Source organism: Caretta caretta, chromosome 8 (assembly GCF_965140235.1).
Source record: "Caretta caretta isolate rCarCar2 chromosome 8, rCarCar1.hap1, whole genome shotgun sequence".
Classification (NCBI taxonomy): Eukaryota; Metazoa; Chordata; order Testudines; family Cheloniidae; genus Caretta; species Caretta caretta.
Genome location: NC_134213.1, coordinates 63,768,477 through 63,785,061, shown reverse-complemented (window position 1 = coordinate 63,785,061; position 16,585 = coordinate 63,768,477). Strand labels below are relative to the sequence as shown.

The window sequence follows — 16,585 nt, the reverse complement described above, 5'->3', positions numbered from 1 at the left end:
CAAGGACAAGTGCAGAGTCCTGCACTTAGGACAGAAGAATCCAATGCACCGCTACAGACTAGGGCCCGAATGGCTTGGCAGCAGTTCTGCAGAAAAGGACCTAGGGGTTACAGTGGATGAGAAGTTGGATATGAGTCAACAGTGTGCCCTTGTTGCCAAGAAGGCCAATGGCATTTTGGGATGTATAAGTAGGGGCATTGCCAGCAGATCGAGGGACATGATCATTCCCCTCTATTAGACATTGGTGAGGCCTCATCTGGAGTACTGTGTCCAGTTTTGGGCCCCACACTACAAGAAGGATGTGGAAAAATTGGGAAGAGTCCAGCGGAGGGCAACAAAAATGATTAGGGGACTGGAACACATGACTTATGAGGAGCTGCTGAGGGGACTGGGGATGTTTAGTCTTCAGAAGAGAAGAATGAGGGGGGATTTGATAGCTGCTTTCAACTACCTGAAAGGGGGTTCCAAAGAGGATGGCTCTAGAGTGTTCTCAGTGGTAGCAGATGACAGAACAAGGAGTAATGGTCTCAAGTTGCAGTGGGGGAGATTTAGATTGGATATTAGGAAAACCTTTTTCACTAAGAGGGTGGTGAAACACTGGAATGCGTTACCTAGGGAGGTGGTGGAATCTCCTTCCCTAGAAGTTTTTAAGGTCAGGCTTGACAAAGCCCTGGCTGGGATGATTTAGTTGGGGATCGGTCCTGATTTGAGCAGGGGGTTGGACTAGATGACCTCCTGAGGTCCCTTCCAACCCTGATGTTCTATGATTCTATCATTATTTGTTCTACTCTTTCCCTTTTCCCCTTCCCCTATGTTTCTGCTGTTGCTTTCCAGAAAGAGTTAAAATGATGGAAAAGTTAGCAAAATAGTAATTGTTAAATTCAATGTGCAGATGACAATATTTATGGAAAAAAGTTGAACAATTCTGCTTGGATAAAAATATGTGGACCAGGAATATAATTCTAAAACTATATAGTTATACAACACTACACTACAATTAAAGATAACTTCTGAATCTAGTAACAAACAATAATGAATCAGTCTAAGGACCAATGCTGTTTAATATCTTTGTAAATTAGATAGAATTAAACAACATCAGATAAACAGCCTGATAAACATTTGTGTGATAAATGTCTCCTTCATTCAGTTTGCCAACATGATATTATGGTCCCCGCCATACAACAATCATTGTGTGTTATGATAGAGATTCTGTTAAATTGTTCAGTTTGCCAAGTAATATTCTTGTTCTTAGACAGCAAAAATGTTTTATGTACAAAATTTTTGACATGCAAAAAGTATGTTCTTTCCTAAAGAACTACCAGAACTACATTTTGTTTTTTAAGAGAAAAGGGATGTGATGATATAATGATGTTACCGAGCAAGGAGCTAAACACGCATATTTATACAAATACAGTCTGTATGAGATAGGAGCATTAGCTTTTGGTAAACTTGAGGTAATGATCGCTGCCAGTAGCAAATACAAGAAAAAATGAACATTACTAGTGAGTTGAATACTACTTCCCCCTTCAACCTTTTGCATTACAGTCCGTACTTCATTTCACTTCTGTGTTATTAAAATTATTATGATTTAATGCAGGATAGCTTCATCAGATAAATTTCCCGTGAGTCAGATTAAAAAGCATAATGTATGCACAGTCATTAAGTGATCTGTTCAAATGACAGAACTTTAATTTAATCCAAAATTCCATTCAGAATAAAGCAAGCATCAGCCCATATTTACTATCTGTGATTGCTGTTCAATGGTTCGTGTTTGTTCCTGTTTACCCAATGTTGTTTAAATTGTGTTTGTTTTCTTTTCTCCTCCCTTTGTCAGTCACGAGAAATAGCTTCGCAAGTAAGTGTTTGTTATTTGTCTCCGTTTCCCCAGTGTTGACCCCAGTGAAAGTAACCCTGACCAGTTATGGAGAGAGGACGAATGAGCTTAGAATCAATGTGTGCAATTAGAATGTTAGAGCAGTTCAGGGCAATTGAGGGTCTCATACTAGTGTCATTTCCCTTAACATGTGCAAAGGCTCTCCTATAATTACATATTGGAACAGTCTTCTACGCAAATGAACAAGCATTTCCATAAAAGTCATAAACATTATGTCAAATTATAGGTATTTGAAATATACTTATGCACAAAAGCATTAACTCGAAAGCTTGTCTCTCTCACCAACAGAAGTTGTCCATTAAAAGATATTGCCTCAGCCACCTTGTGTCTCTAATATCCAGGGACTGACACTTCAACAGTGCATGAGAAAAACATAGCTTTCCTATTGTCATCTTTCTTTTTTCTGTGGTGTATTAAACAGCATGCTTGTTAAAATCTTTCAGTCAGTCAGAGAGTTATGTCTATATGAATCTTCCATACTTCAGCAAATTATCCCTGCTAAAGGCCTGCACATTTTGAGCAATTAAGAGCATATAAAAAGGCATTCAGTGAGGAAGCGGATAAGTCTTTCTTCAACAGGCAAGACACATTCCATTCAGTTCATTGAGATAGCGTTCATATATTCCAAGACCAAAAGGGACAATTGTGATCATCTTGTCTGACCTCCTGCATAACAGACCATAGAACTTACCCCCAAATATTCCCTAGAGCAGATCTTTTAGAAAAACATCCAATCTCGATTTTAAAATGGTCGGTGATGGAGAATCCACCAGGACCCTGGGTAAATTGTTCCAATGGTTAGTTACATTCACGGTTTAAAAATTATGCCTTATTTCCAGGCTGAATTTGTCTAGCTACAACTTCCAGTCATTGGATTGTGTTGTACCTTTGTCTGCTAGATTGAAGAGCTCATTATTAAACATTTTCCCCATGTAGATACTTATATAGAGTTATCAAGTCACCTCTTAATCTTCTCTTTGTAAAGCTAAATAGATTGACTTATTGGAGTTCAAATAGTTTTATTCCTGGATTCTAAGAAATAGAATGTCATTGAATTCCTATTAAAAATAGGCATAGAAGCCTCATGTTTAGAAACAGAATGACAAGAAGCACTAACTAATGCTTATCTTCTCTTGCTGTTGGGGAAATGTAGGAACATATTTATATCAAGCCATAAATGGTCTATATAACACTGTTCCAAGGGCATTTAAAGAAAAAGACTGCCCGTTCAGCAGGCCATGCTGAACATTAATGTGTTCTTAACTCTATTGACTTGAGTGTGACTTAAGCATGTGCTTAACTGCATTGCTGAATTGGAGCTGAAGGAGGAGACAAAAGAAAGGTCTCCGATGATTTCTTTGACAAATCTATTTCCTAAATCCCCTAATTTTTTTATGTGATTTTCCCTTTGAAGTCTCAAATCTCTATTAGTGTTGAAGAATGGGAAGACACCAAAGACACAAAAGAACAAATAAACAACCGCAATAACCATCGTAACTCCACATCCAGCGATCAGTCAGATCATCCCTTGTTACGACGGAAGAGCATGCAGTGGGCCCGACGGCTGAGCAGAAAAGTGCCAAAGCACTCCGGCAAAACAGCGGAGAAAATAAGTCAGCAGCGGATGAGCCTTTACAAGCGGTCTGAAAGACAGGAACTTGCTGAACTTGTGAAGAACAGAATGAAGCACTTGGGACTTTCCACAGCAGGATATGGTATGACTATTATTATTGTCTAAGATCAACCTAATTTTATTTCATAAAACCAGAGGATGCCATGGGTGAAGTACAAATATAGCTGGGTGCAAAATTTTGAAATTCATAATTGATCAAATTTCTCAGAGTTTTGATCGAAAAAGGTGGAAAATATGTGAAAAAATCTTGAGCCTTTTCCAACCAGCTCTAGTTCTGGTTTGGGTTTAATTCAATCTCTTTTTAGATGGGATATTATAAGGCAGTTGAACCAATTGGTACTGCTATTACTACAGGACATGAAATCAGAAATGAAAACTATTTTCTCCTGTATTGGGGGCTCATTATAGAGATGATCACATATAACATTCTCTTTATTCATGTAAACAGATGGTGACAGAGTTGTAAATTTCTTACACTTTAAAGGGTTTTCTTAGCTTTTTTTTTAATTCCTGCCGGATATATCATCTTTCCTTTGATTTTTAAAATAAGATGGGAAACATGCCCAATGTGCTCACATCACATTTATGAGTGATGCATCACTAGGTCTATGCTTCAATTTTTTTTTCATCCCCTCCTCTGTTTTTCAAGCTTTTTAAAAGCATATAAAAAATCCGTTTAATACATATGGCATTGTAGCACACTTTGAGGCTTATTGGACATCTGTCCAGAGATTTTAGCACAAGAAATCAAGTCATTCAGGAGCCTAAAAAGCTAGACCATGATTCACAGCTCAAAACTTCTCTCTTAGCCATTGGCAATAACTTTGGAAAACAGGTGGCAATTTGTAGCACATCAGAGCCAACTTCCTTTCAAAGCTGAAAAACCCACTGCATGTCCTTTTCTGATTTTATTTTGATTAATAATGAATCCAGTGTTGGGAGAACAACACAGGATTGAACATTAGCTCATATATCATTGTTTGCCCAATATCTGGATGAGTTGGGACATGATTTTCTGAATTGCATGGTTGCTAAATTTGCAACACATCTAGTCATTTTTTAGATAATTAAAACAATCTTTCATGTTCAGATGGATTTAGGGAGTGCCAGCTGGATGGAACCTAACTCATTACATTTTGGGAGCCTTAAGAAGTAAAAAAGCCATTTGTGAGTAGAGATGGCATGCAAAAGTTACAGGAACAGCTGCTGTCCTAACATATAGGTTTATTGAAGGGGTCAAGTGTGAAATAAACTACATTTACACCACAGCAAATTCCTATTAATCAATTTCCAAAATAAAGATAAGAGGATCAATACAAGGTTTTACAAATTATGTTGAGACTTTTACTATACTAGCTAATAGATGATTCACATATGACCCAGCATTCATAAAGAAAATTTCCATCCTGGATCCTTTTGGTACATCTTTGGTATTGTATTTAATTCAATTTTATAACAGGTTCTTATTTCACCCTCATCACACTAATATCTGAGTGTCTTCAAATAGTGCATGAAGCAACATGACTGACATCTATCACATGTGGTTCGTTTTATCTCACATCCTCTCTTCAGGGAGGAATTGTGTGTGAAGTGGAGTGGTTTATTTTTGCAGGGTTTGCAGTTATTTTTTTTAAATGTACATGCTTCTATGTATTTATGGAAGAGAAGGCATAATCAAAGATATGCACTGTAAAGCTTGCACCTGGAGCAGAAGTTGGTGAGGTGTGTGATGATGAGATTTGTGATGGTCCTTAGTTTCAGTGGGAGTTTATACCCCTTCATACTATTTGTACTTAAAGATTAGAAGAAACTTAATTGTGACACCTGGGAAAAATGAGAGATGGTTATAACTCATAAAGTTTGTGTCTTAATTTGACTTTTCCTTAAAGTGTTCTTCTGTGCTGGGAAGTTATCACAGAAATGGTATTGTGGGGGATTCCCTGTTTATTGTTTCAATAATTCTAGGTCAAATATGATCAGTTCACAATGTTTTATTTGTAAACTACAAGCCTGCAAACTCTGCCTGGGGTCTGAGACTCAGTGTGGGTTCTTTTTATCTTATCCATTGCCAGCAATAAATATTGTGCAATCGGAACTTAATTAACAATTCTACTGACTGTATCCAAGACAGAAGAGAATCCATCTTACCCTCTGTAGCAGGGCTTCTTCTCTGCCTCAGTGGGTCCTGCACTTCCTTCTAATGGTAGGTCAGGATAGCATCTTGTCTCTCAGAATTCCCCCCTCCCTACCCCATTTGTAGTGGGCGAGGAAATTCTGTCTCCAATCAGCCTTCCCGTTTCTGGGCCTGCTAGCCCTCACCGCTTCACTAGGGCTTCTGGCTTCCTCGGTGGACATCCAGTGAGAGGAAAAAGGGGTGGGGGAGCCCAGTCCCACCCTCTACTCCAGGCCCCAACCCAGGAACCCTACAAGTAGCAGCCTCAGGCTGTCAGTTCCCAGGAAAGCTGTCAGCTTCCCCAGGTTACTTCCCCACACCCCTTGTCTTATTGTCTCCACTTTGCTTGGGCGGGGTTCCTCCCAACCCTCCTGCCAGGGGTGGGGGAGAGCCCCTAATGTCTGGTAACCCTTCCAGGCATGGCAGCACCACATCAAACACATGGCTCAGTCTCTCCCCTCTGGTAGACCTTTTCTTCAGGTGTTTGGTGTTTCTTCTATTTAGGGTAGGATTTCTCCCCAAATTCTATACCTGTGAGGTTTTCCCCTGGTCTTTGTCAACTTCCACACCACTCAGCTCACCTTCACTCTGACAACACCTATCACCCACCCTGACTGGTTGGGGGGAAGGCTTTTAACTTGTTCTGGCAGGTACTTAATTGGCTCCAGGTGTCCTTATTAGCCTGGAGTAAGCCCTGCTCAGTTACCAGGGGAAGAGGGACCTACTTATACTGAGGCTAATATCTTCCTTCCTGCACTCTCCTTTAGCTGTCTGGCCTGACCCTGTCACACCTCACATTAGCTGTATTAGTTCTGCAGGGCTAATAAGAGTAAAACCATACACATTATTTGTAGTAAGGAAAAACAGCTATGCCTTCTAATATAGCCAGTGACAGGTCTATTGAGTGAAAAGGTGCCATTTTTACATAAGGAAAGTTTTCAGAAGGAAAGTTTTTATCCAGCGTTTTGGATCAGGCCTATCTATTGGAAAAATATAAAGAGATGTTGACAAAAGAAAGTACTTGTCTTTTTCCCTAACACAGCAAACACAGATTGCTGAGGGGAGAGAAGGGCGAACTAATCAGAAATAAGGATGATGTTGCTTTTGCTATTTCAATCAGCTTTTTCACCAAACTATGGTTTAAAAGTGATATGTATGTAGTTTTCTCCCAGAACAGAAAAATCTAGCAGCCACACGGCTGGGAGTATTCTATACGTTGCAATGAAAATAACACATTTTGACATTGTGAGAAAATCTATTGAACACTGGTTTCTGAAATGAAAAGGATGGTCTGCCTTGATCAAAATTGCTGTCATGTATTTGATTTTTCCTCCCTCTTTCCAATATGTACACAGCCAACATTAGTAACAATATTCCCAGCAGTCTTGTAAACAATAACACATCTTGTTTGTTAGAATATAGAATGATTGACGTTCCTAAAGGTATAAGCATGACAACTTGTCATCCAAATGAAACTACTTCTACAGATGCTGATGGTTTCTGACCCTGATCATGACTGGTGTGTGTACTGTCCCTTGCAGTTAAGAACAGAATGGTGAAAATGAGTCTTTTCTGGAGATTGGGAAATAAATGACTGGAATGTTAGGCAAGGCTTCAGTTATATTTTAGCCCCACTCATACACATGAGCATGCACATGCATGCAAAACACACACAATCTAAAGTCTTAGAGCACCTATACATGCACACAGAAAGAAGTCCACAAATACAGATCTGTCTCTGCCCCAGTAGTAGGGGGAGTCACCACTCTCCCTTGTCCTTTCACTGCATGCAGCCGTTAGAAATTGGAGCTCTACTTTTTGGGGAAGGCTGGGATGTTACAAAGACAGGAATACTTCTGACAATCAGTGATACCTCTACTGCATTAACTTTGGCACAGAGCGCTCGTGTACTGTGGAAGCCCAACTGGTAAGAAAATAAGTTGTATAATTTCAACCACTCTGTTACTTTAATAAAAAGTCAGTAATTAGAGTTTCCAGGGGCAGCAATGGATGGAAGGAGTTACTAGAGCCAGCATGAGGTTCAATAGACAGCACAGTTGCTGTGGAAGCACAGGGTCTTTGTACAGATGGCTCTTGGCTTCTAGTGTGTTCCCAAAATAAACCCTGGCACCCAACAGAGGCCCTGGGAGGAAACTTCACAAGGAGAACCTTTCCAAGATTTCATCCCTATAATGGAGATCTTACCTTGCTTTGTGCAAATGGGGCCTCTGCCTCATTTTTGCCCTCACTATAAATGGTTTAGTCCTTCCACTAAACCAAAACATCTCATCTTCTGTCATAATGAAAGTTCAAAACAAAACCAAGAGTCCAGTCAGAGTCCAGACCACTTCATCACCCCCTCTTTCTCCCAATGATATGTATGTTTTTGGACCTTCAATCCAGAAGAAAGGAGAGGCACTTCTTCCCACTCGCTGCTGGAAAACCCAGCCTTGGGCCTTGAGAAAAGGAAGTGAGAGCCTGGTTCCATTATCTAAGCCCTTCTCTACCTCCTTGTCCAGGGTTTGTCCTCTGCTTGCTCATGGGGTTCCACTCTCACATCTGATCGACCAGCAGTTAAAAAAAACCCACCGTAACCAAAAACAAAAACCTCCCCTTTTCATGAGTCCATTTTCTCTCCAGCTGCCTCTCTACATGGATCCTTCTCAAAGGTAATTTAGATCCACAACCTGTTCCCCCATAAGCTCACTCTGTTCTTGGGTAGGAGAGGTCATATAAGCCACTTCTCTTCTCAGCATTCATTGTCAGCCTGTAATTCATATGGTCCCTCTGGAATGCAAGTGCTAAAATCTCTCAGTTCTGGACAGAATCCAGGCACAAGGTAGCTCTGGAACCCAATTTAAGGCCCAGTGTACCCTGTGCAATCCCCACAACCCTTCCTCAGATTTTCCCCCTGGGTGGCATGATTTGGCACTTGTTTGCTAGTTAGATTTCTTTCTAGTAGGGGAAACTTCAACAGATTCCTTATCATTTAAAAAAAACACAATCCTTTGAAAGTGAGTAGTTGATTTAATTCTTGTCAATAAATAAAATTAAATGGAGGGCCCTGCCCTTTTAAGAATCAGAGGCCTGGAGCTGGACAGTCCCATCCATTTAGCCCTGCCTTCCACATCTGGGATGTGGTGTGGGATTTAATTAGTAGAACCAGCTTTGTACAGAGAAGCTGATTCCCCTATAAAGAGCAGCAGGAAGCTGAGGGAACTACCTACCTACACACACCAGAGTAGAGTGCGATTGCAGCAGAGGTTTCCCAAGGTAAGCAATGGCTGTGGGGAGTGAGTAGGCTCCAGAGGGAACCTGGAGTAGGTTTTATGGAAAAGGTTTTAGGCAGGGAGGGCCTGGGAGATCTCCAGCGGGACAGACTGGGACTAGGGGCTTGATGAGGATTTGAGCACTTTATTTTGGGAATGACTTTATTTTAATAAATTCAGACCCAAGGATGGATGTTGCTGAACGAGAGAATTGTTGTTTTGAAATTTTGATTGAGAAAGCTCTGAAAAGAGGGAAACTTTCGTAGGGGACTGCTTGCAGGGCTGCCATAAGTGGGTGTTGACTCTGTTACACAGTGTCTAGTGTTCGTGAACAAAGGTCACTCGTTAACAGTATCAGAAGATGCATGCAGGAATGAAGGGGGTCTGGGAACTAATGTTGAAGCTTAAAATAGGCCCAGAAAGATTCTAAGCAAGACTTTCATAATGCTCTTCAGTTAAGAAAACTCCATCTTAAAGAGTGGACTTTTACCCAGCAGTAACCTTCAGCTGCTGTTATATATATGTTGGTAATCTTAACCACAAAATGTAAAAACTGATGTTATGGATATTTTAACAAATATTAACCACAAAATGTGTCAGGAAGTATCCTAAAAGAAGGAAGAGTATGAGCAAAAATGGAAGAAACTGATAGGGATTATACTGATAACATAGGAGAAACAAAAAGCATAACTACCCTTGAAGATAAGTAGGTGAGATAATCTGCAGGCTGGCTGGAGACTGTCATAGAACTACAGACTAGATCTTCCACAGCTGTTGGTTACTGTACACCTCTCTCTCACTTAATCTCATGCATCAGTTCACTATCTATAACATGTGAATAATATTTCCTTTCTCTGACTCTCTTGGTCTTATCTAATTACATTGTAAATTCTTTGGGGCAGGGGCTGTCTCATACTATGTGTTTATACAGCACCTAGCCCAATGGGGCCACAGTTTTAGCTTGAGTCTTTCACTGCTGCTGTAATACAAATAATAAATGTCCCCAGTTTGATCCCTGGATAATTATCCACACTTTCCATTGACTTAATTGGAGTCACACAAGTTTATCTGAGGGAAGAATCAGGCTCAAATATATTTTCTGAGAATTTAAAAAAGAAAGGAAGAACCCACCAACTTTTCATCCATGACAGGGAGTTAAAGCAGAAAATTATATTGCTATAATCTCGACTCACATTCTTATGCAAGCCAAAGGAAAAATCTGCATATGGTGGATACTTGCCTTTACTTTTTTTATTTTCTTTTTCTGAAATTTGGTTTTCTTTAAAATCGCAGTTGAAAGCCAACATTAATGTTCATTTCAATATTCAAATTGAGGAAGACAATATGTGAAACTACAGAATGGAAAAGGTTTGATAGGTAAGCACACTCCTCTTCAGCTAATTACATCTATTTGAGCCATTTCTAATTTAGAAATTTCCATTACAATATTTTTTCAGACAAATGTCTGTATTTTGTTATAAAGAGAACCTCTCTTTTGGCAACCCCATTAATGGTCTCATGCTGCACAAAACATTACTGTTCTATGTATTTATCCATCTGCAAAACTGAGATGCCAAATCTTACTATACTGGTTGCTTCATCACTCCAATTCCACATAAAGTTCTCGGCCTTTAAGTCCTGAAGATCCATCCTTTCTCTCTCCCCACCACACCCCAGAATTATCCCTCTAACAAGACATTTTGCTGCCCACTAAGAAATGGATAGGAACCCTTTTGTAGCCCTGTTCATTCAAACAGCCTGAGGAAGCCAAGACTCCTGCCTCTTTAAGCATTCATTTTCTACTAATCCAGGGAACAAGGATCTACAAGTAGGACTCAAACAACATCCTCCCATATTAGAGACACAAGGTGGGTGAGGTAATGTATTTTATTGGACCAACTTCTGTTGGTGAAAGAGACAAACTTACACAGATATCATCTTCAACTTCTCACTCTCTCACCAACAAGAAGTTAGTCTTATAAAAGCTATTACCTCACCCACCATTCCTCTCTCATACCCTGGGACCAACATGGCTACAACAACACTGAAAATCCTCCAATAATTTAAGACCCTAAATTTCAACTGATACAAGCACCAGCATCTTTATACTAGTAACTGCATTCACACTAGGAGTTTGTATCACTACTTATATTGTTTTCCAAATATATAGAGTTATAGTGGTATAAAAACTGTGTGTGGATAACCCACAGAGAAATCATGCTGGTCTACCCACCACATCCGATGAAGTGAGCTGTAGCTCATGAAAGCTTATGCTCAAATAAATTTGTTAGTCTCTAAGGTGCCACAAGTCCTCCTTTTCTTTCCACCACATTTAGTGACACATATGAGAATCAACCAACTCACAGAGTACTATATATATATATATATATTACATTAGCAGCGACTTTGGGAATCTGAATATAAAACCTACCCAGAACCAGGGTGTCTCTGATAATTATCATTCATAAAAGTACATGTATTCTTTCAGAATGTGAAATTTTCCCTTTAAAACAAACAAGAGTGAACTCAGCACAGAGCAAACATTCCTTATCTACGTATCTTGTAAATACAAACTTGTTTCATTTGGAATGCTATTTTGGATAGGTACTAAAATCAAACAAAACTAGAGACAGCAATCTAACAGATACCAGAGGGCAGTGTGTGACAATTGGGGGGGGGGGGGGGGGGAGATGGGCTTTTTGGATAGAACATGTTCCAAGCTCCACTGTCACAGTCATCATTTGTGACGGGGTATTATAAGAAATGACTAAAAAATAATGAGCAAAAAACCTCTGACTCCTACTTATATTAGCATTCACCAATCAAGCCAACTATTTTTTAACTAATTGGCAGCATATGTCCCTGCTTCCTGTCAAGTAACGTATGCATATGCTACAAGAAAGACACTTTCATTAAACAGAAAATTATGTTGTATAAAGAACTGTCTTGAGAGTGGCAAATGTAGAAAATAGAGGGGAAATCATTTAAAACGCTGGTCATTTCCACAGCCAGCAGTCAGCTTGTACCACTGTCTGCATTCTAACATTTCACATTCAGAGAAACAATATTTCTCATCCAGATATTTCTCATCTCCGGCTAAGTTCATTTATCCTACTTTAATATTAAAAAATTTCAGATCTGAAACCAGCTAAAGAATATGTTTTTACCAACATTTACAATGAGAATAAATACATTTCAAATCAAAATAATCTTAAGAGATGGTAAGATATTCTGCAGTTACAAACAGTGATGTTCAGGCACCTGAATTTGCTATATGGAACCTAAGTCATTGATTTAAGTGTTAAAGCTCTGAAGAAACAGAATCCTGCTCTCAGGACTTGGGAGGCAAATGAAGTGGAAGTTATTTTCAGCTGGTTCTGTAACTTCTAATTTGTACAATGGCCCTAGTCAGGACCTTGAATTGTATCGAGTAATGGAGAGTTAACCCAGTTCTCTGAATGATGGTGCGAGAAGTTGTCATGTGCCTGTTCCACCTAGAAGATTGGCTGCAGTGTTCCTAATCAGAAGCAGTTGATGTATGGTGTATCTTTGTGTGTGCTATGTCTTTAGTTGTCAGCTCTAGGAACACTGAGCGTCCTTAACAAGTTCCACTGGTCTGAAATGTTTTACCAATTCCAGAGATATTTCCTGTCTTTATGATTCCATTAGAAAATATTGTATTTTTTCAACTTGGTGGAACTATTTAAGTGGGATCATAGTAGGTGTTTATACAGTATTCACCACTGTGGCATCATAGCGCCTCAGTTTCCACATCAAAGTAATGTGTGTGGAGCACTGTGGCCATATCTTTGATTGTGAGGGGCAAGCATAATTTTATCAATTGAAGTTAGACGACCACATTTCTAGCTTCCACCACTATTCAGGTGTAGCGGAGAGTTGAATGTAACTCCCAGCCTTTGCACCTCCCTGGTAGCCAATGGATTAATGCCCAAAGCAAAGCACACATCTGTTTTACTCAAGTTTGATCTTGCCATTATTAAATAAGGTGTTTATTTCTTATTTGAGACAGTCCTTGAAGGCTTGACTTTGTTCCCAAACTATCTACCAGTCCTAATTCTTGACAAGCATTCATTTGTACACAGTGCTGCAAATCAGTTAGACTCTGGATTCAGCAAAACACTTAGTCACACCTTCAAGTCTCCTTGAAGTTAGTGGGATTTAGGCACATACTTAACTGTTTGTCTGGATAGAGGTCCTCAGTGACTTGGCATTAGAAGTCTAATCCTTAGGGGCATGAGAAGCATAACTAGGGGGTCTTGCATTGAAGTCCGCTTGACTACTGAAGGCTAAATGGGACTTGAATTATTCGACTCAGCACCAATTATCTAGAATTTCAGGCTCAAATCCTAGTAGACTCCATGTAGCCATTCATCCTGTGCTATGTATTTCATTCTATGTGGGTCTTTTGAGACCTTAAAAGTCCTTTATTCTACATGGATGCTAAGGAGCTCATGACACTTTTTTTTTTTTTTTTGAAAGTGTGAGCATTAACTGCAATATCTATTGGGGGGGAGTATTCCTTCCCACACTGTTGTTCAAAATTCTGGTTGGTAGCCAGCATGCGTGCCAGTGGAGGCTGCAATTCAGTCATGCAATATAGAAATCATTTGTACTTTGGGATCCTTCAAAGTGTGGTGTATATTTATATGTAAATATAGAAAATGTTTCAGTTGTCCAATGTGACGTGATGATACAGCCAATTACATGTTGGCAAGAGGAAGATATTATATATAGATGTTCCCTCAAAGGACTTTCCCATTCAGCTTACTCACAAGCGATAAATTAAATAAAAGCATTTCCAAAGCAATTGATGATAGAGAATTACATTTGTTAGCAGTAAGGGGATTAATCTTCCAGGTTTGATTGTGATATCCCCTGGTTGTGGGTGTTTGGGTGGTCTGATAATATTTCTGTGTTGCTCTTAAAAATTGAAATTGCTACAATAATGGACATACAAATAGCTTGGCTACTTCTGTGGTAGCAGAGGTCACTAACTGTAACAGTCTTCAGTGTATTCTGCTGCAGTTCTTCTCAAAAATAGATATTGGTACTTTATTTTGATAATTTCTTAGGAAAAATAATGAGTTTCCGTCAAATATTTCCAATAAAAGCAATTTGAAAGTAGATTTTCCAGTTAAAAAAGCTGCTGCACTTATATATGCGGTCACTTTGTGAAACAAGCCTGATAGTTCCCTTTTGACAGCTATATGGACAGAACATAATTTGTTAAGGTTGATTTTGCAAAAGCTATAATTCTTACCATTTCCTTGTAAATAATCTAATAAATCCTGTATATTTTTTGTCCTCTAGATGAAATGAATGATCATCAAAACACCGTCTCTTACATCCTAATCAATCCTTCTCCAGATACAAGACTAGAGCTGAATGATGTTGTGTAAGTTGATGACATAAATCATAAGATCCACAAAGTGTCTCATTTTCACTTTCATGCTAGAATTCATTTCTTTTATCTTTTGCACTTTATTGCTTTTATTTTCCTCTCATGAGGAATCATTTCCATGCACATCCAAAAAAACTATACATGAAATCATCCATTAATTTACACAAGATTATTTTTAAGGTTTTTTCTTCTTTAAATAACCCTCTTCCTTCCCTCTAAATTGAAGTGTCAGATACCTTCATACTATATTACATTCTCACTCTTGTTTCTTGCTCATGATTCGTTAGTCATCGAGCATCAATAAAAAGCATTGTAAAGTCAAGCTTTCGAAGACATTCAAAGATCATTTTCTTTAATGATTTTTAGGGCCTGATCCAAAGCCCACTGAAGTAAATGGGCTTATGGCATAGGCCCTAAAAGGAAGAAGTGACTATTAAATACATTAAGATACCAGTTACATGATCCTAAGTCTTTTAGGCATCTCTTCAAATACTTTTATTTTTACTTGGTTATCAAAAATTTCAGCATTCCAGCACCTGCCCATTTTGACACTTTTCAGAATAATAAAAAAGCCATGACACTGGATGGTAGCTTTAAAATATCTCTATCTAAATTTAAATAACATTTTTTTGTTTCTACAATCCACTCCTGTCTTCAACTTCTCACAAATTGCTTAGTTAAGAGAGAGATGTTATTGTGCCACAAACTGACAAGAACCAAACACATTTCACATAATCATTTCGCTAAGTGTTATGAGAATGAAAGTGGACCTTTTCCCCAAACTCACGTCAACAATTTTGACATTCAAACAGGTTCAGGCTACTTAATTGTTGCCTGTGTCTGTACTTCCTCATTTTGGAGAGAACCAAAAGCATGAACATTGTAATGCTAAGAGAAATGCATAAGCTTTTCCAGCCTGGATGGAACTCTTGAGAATTCAACCTTGTGATGCTGGGGTTTGATCCGGCTGGAGACGAAACACTCCAGCCCCACTATGTCCTTTACTTTAATGGGACTACTCACATCTTTAAAGTTAAGCATGTGCTTTGCTGGATAAGGGCCAGAGTGCTCTTCAATTTCCACTGACGACTGTTGCATCTGTATGTGGCCATGAGTCACTACACACATAACTACAGGTGTCTGAAGAGATATTCAGGTAAAATGTAATAACTTTAATGCACACACCTACTATTTGCTAACATCTCAACAAAACTATAAATTTGACTAACAGGCTTTTTATTTTGGCCATAACATTGATTTTTTTTAAAATATAATCTGTCTATCACTTACTTTCTAAACATATACAACATGACACACCATCTGAGATACAGAAAAAGATGCCATGCCTGAAGCTGAATCCCTAAAGCTCAGATAGTCTAAATAGGCCAGCACTGCTACCTACCCGGAAATGAAGCCATCCGGCCTCAAACAAAATTAGGACAAAACATGTTGGCACATCTACTCAAATGCAGGCTACTGCTCATAGGGAAAATCAGGCTCTGAGACAAGGACTATAGTTACCAGCTAACTCCTCTGGCACCGTCCATTTGTAGGATGAAACTTGCCTCTGTAAGAGACAGCTCTCCTGGAAACTGATTCTACCGGACTGTAGAAACAAACACCACAAATTTTACGGATTTCACTCAGAGTAATGTGCACTTCTTTGAGCTTGGCTTTGCTAACATACAGCATAGTGTAGATAGAATATAATAAAAATAAGTCTCCAAGCAGTATCCCCATAGGAAGAGGGAAAGAACAAACAAACAGCATATGCCACACACTTAATGTACTTTTGGATACTCAGATACAGCCCTCACCACCCTAATAGAAGAATTTGAATGATATAAACCTTAGTATAAATGGAACTCAATGGGAGCTGACAGGTGCTCTTCACTTTTGAAGAATCAGGTACCTAAATATTTAGGAGCCTAATTTTGGTCAAAAAATAATTGTCTACAGTGTCAGGCACTTCAGACTACAAGTATATCATGGACAAAGGTATGCTAAAATCATTGTTTGTTGTTAAAGTAGCTGCAGAAGTCACAAATGCAAGTCTAAGTTAATTTCCTTTTAGAGAAACTATAAAAAAAATTTTTGTTTAATGTATTCTTTTTGTGAATAGTTAATAACCTGAACAAAAACCTTCATAATTGCATCAGTGGGTACATTACAGGGGGACAAATGTAACATTTTT

General features: G+C 38.9%; 1 protein-coding gene across 8 annotated transcripts in view; it reads left to right on the top strand.

Annotated features, from left to right (window-relative positions):
• KCNT2 (potassium sodium-activated channel subfamily T member 2) overlaps positions 1 to 16,585 on the top strand; it is a 296,063-nt gene that overhangs the window by 275,119 nt on the left and 4,359 nt on the right. For 4 of the 8 annotated variants that reach the window (XM_048861559.2, XM_048861560.2, XM_048861557.2 and 1 more), the window contains 3 exons: positions 1,835 to 1,855; positions 3,309 to 3,609; positions 14,301 to 14,385. In XM_048861559.2, coding sequence (XP_048717516.2) covers positions 1,835 to 1,855; positions 3,309 to 3,609; positions 14,301 to 14,385 — 407 coding nt within the window. The remainder of the gene's footprint in view (positions 1 to 1,834; positions 1,856 to 3,308; positions 3,610 to 14,300; positions 14,386 to 16,585) is intronic. The other 4 variants (XM_048861563.2, XM_048861562.2, XM_048861561.2 and 1 more) reach the window with 1 other exon arrangement.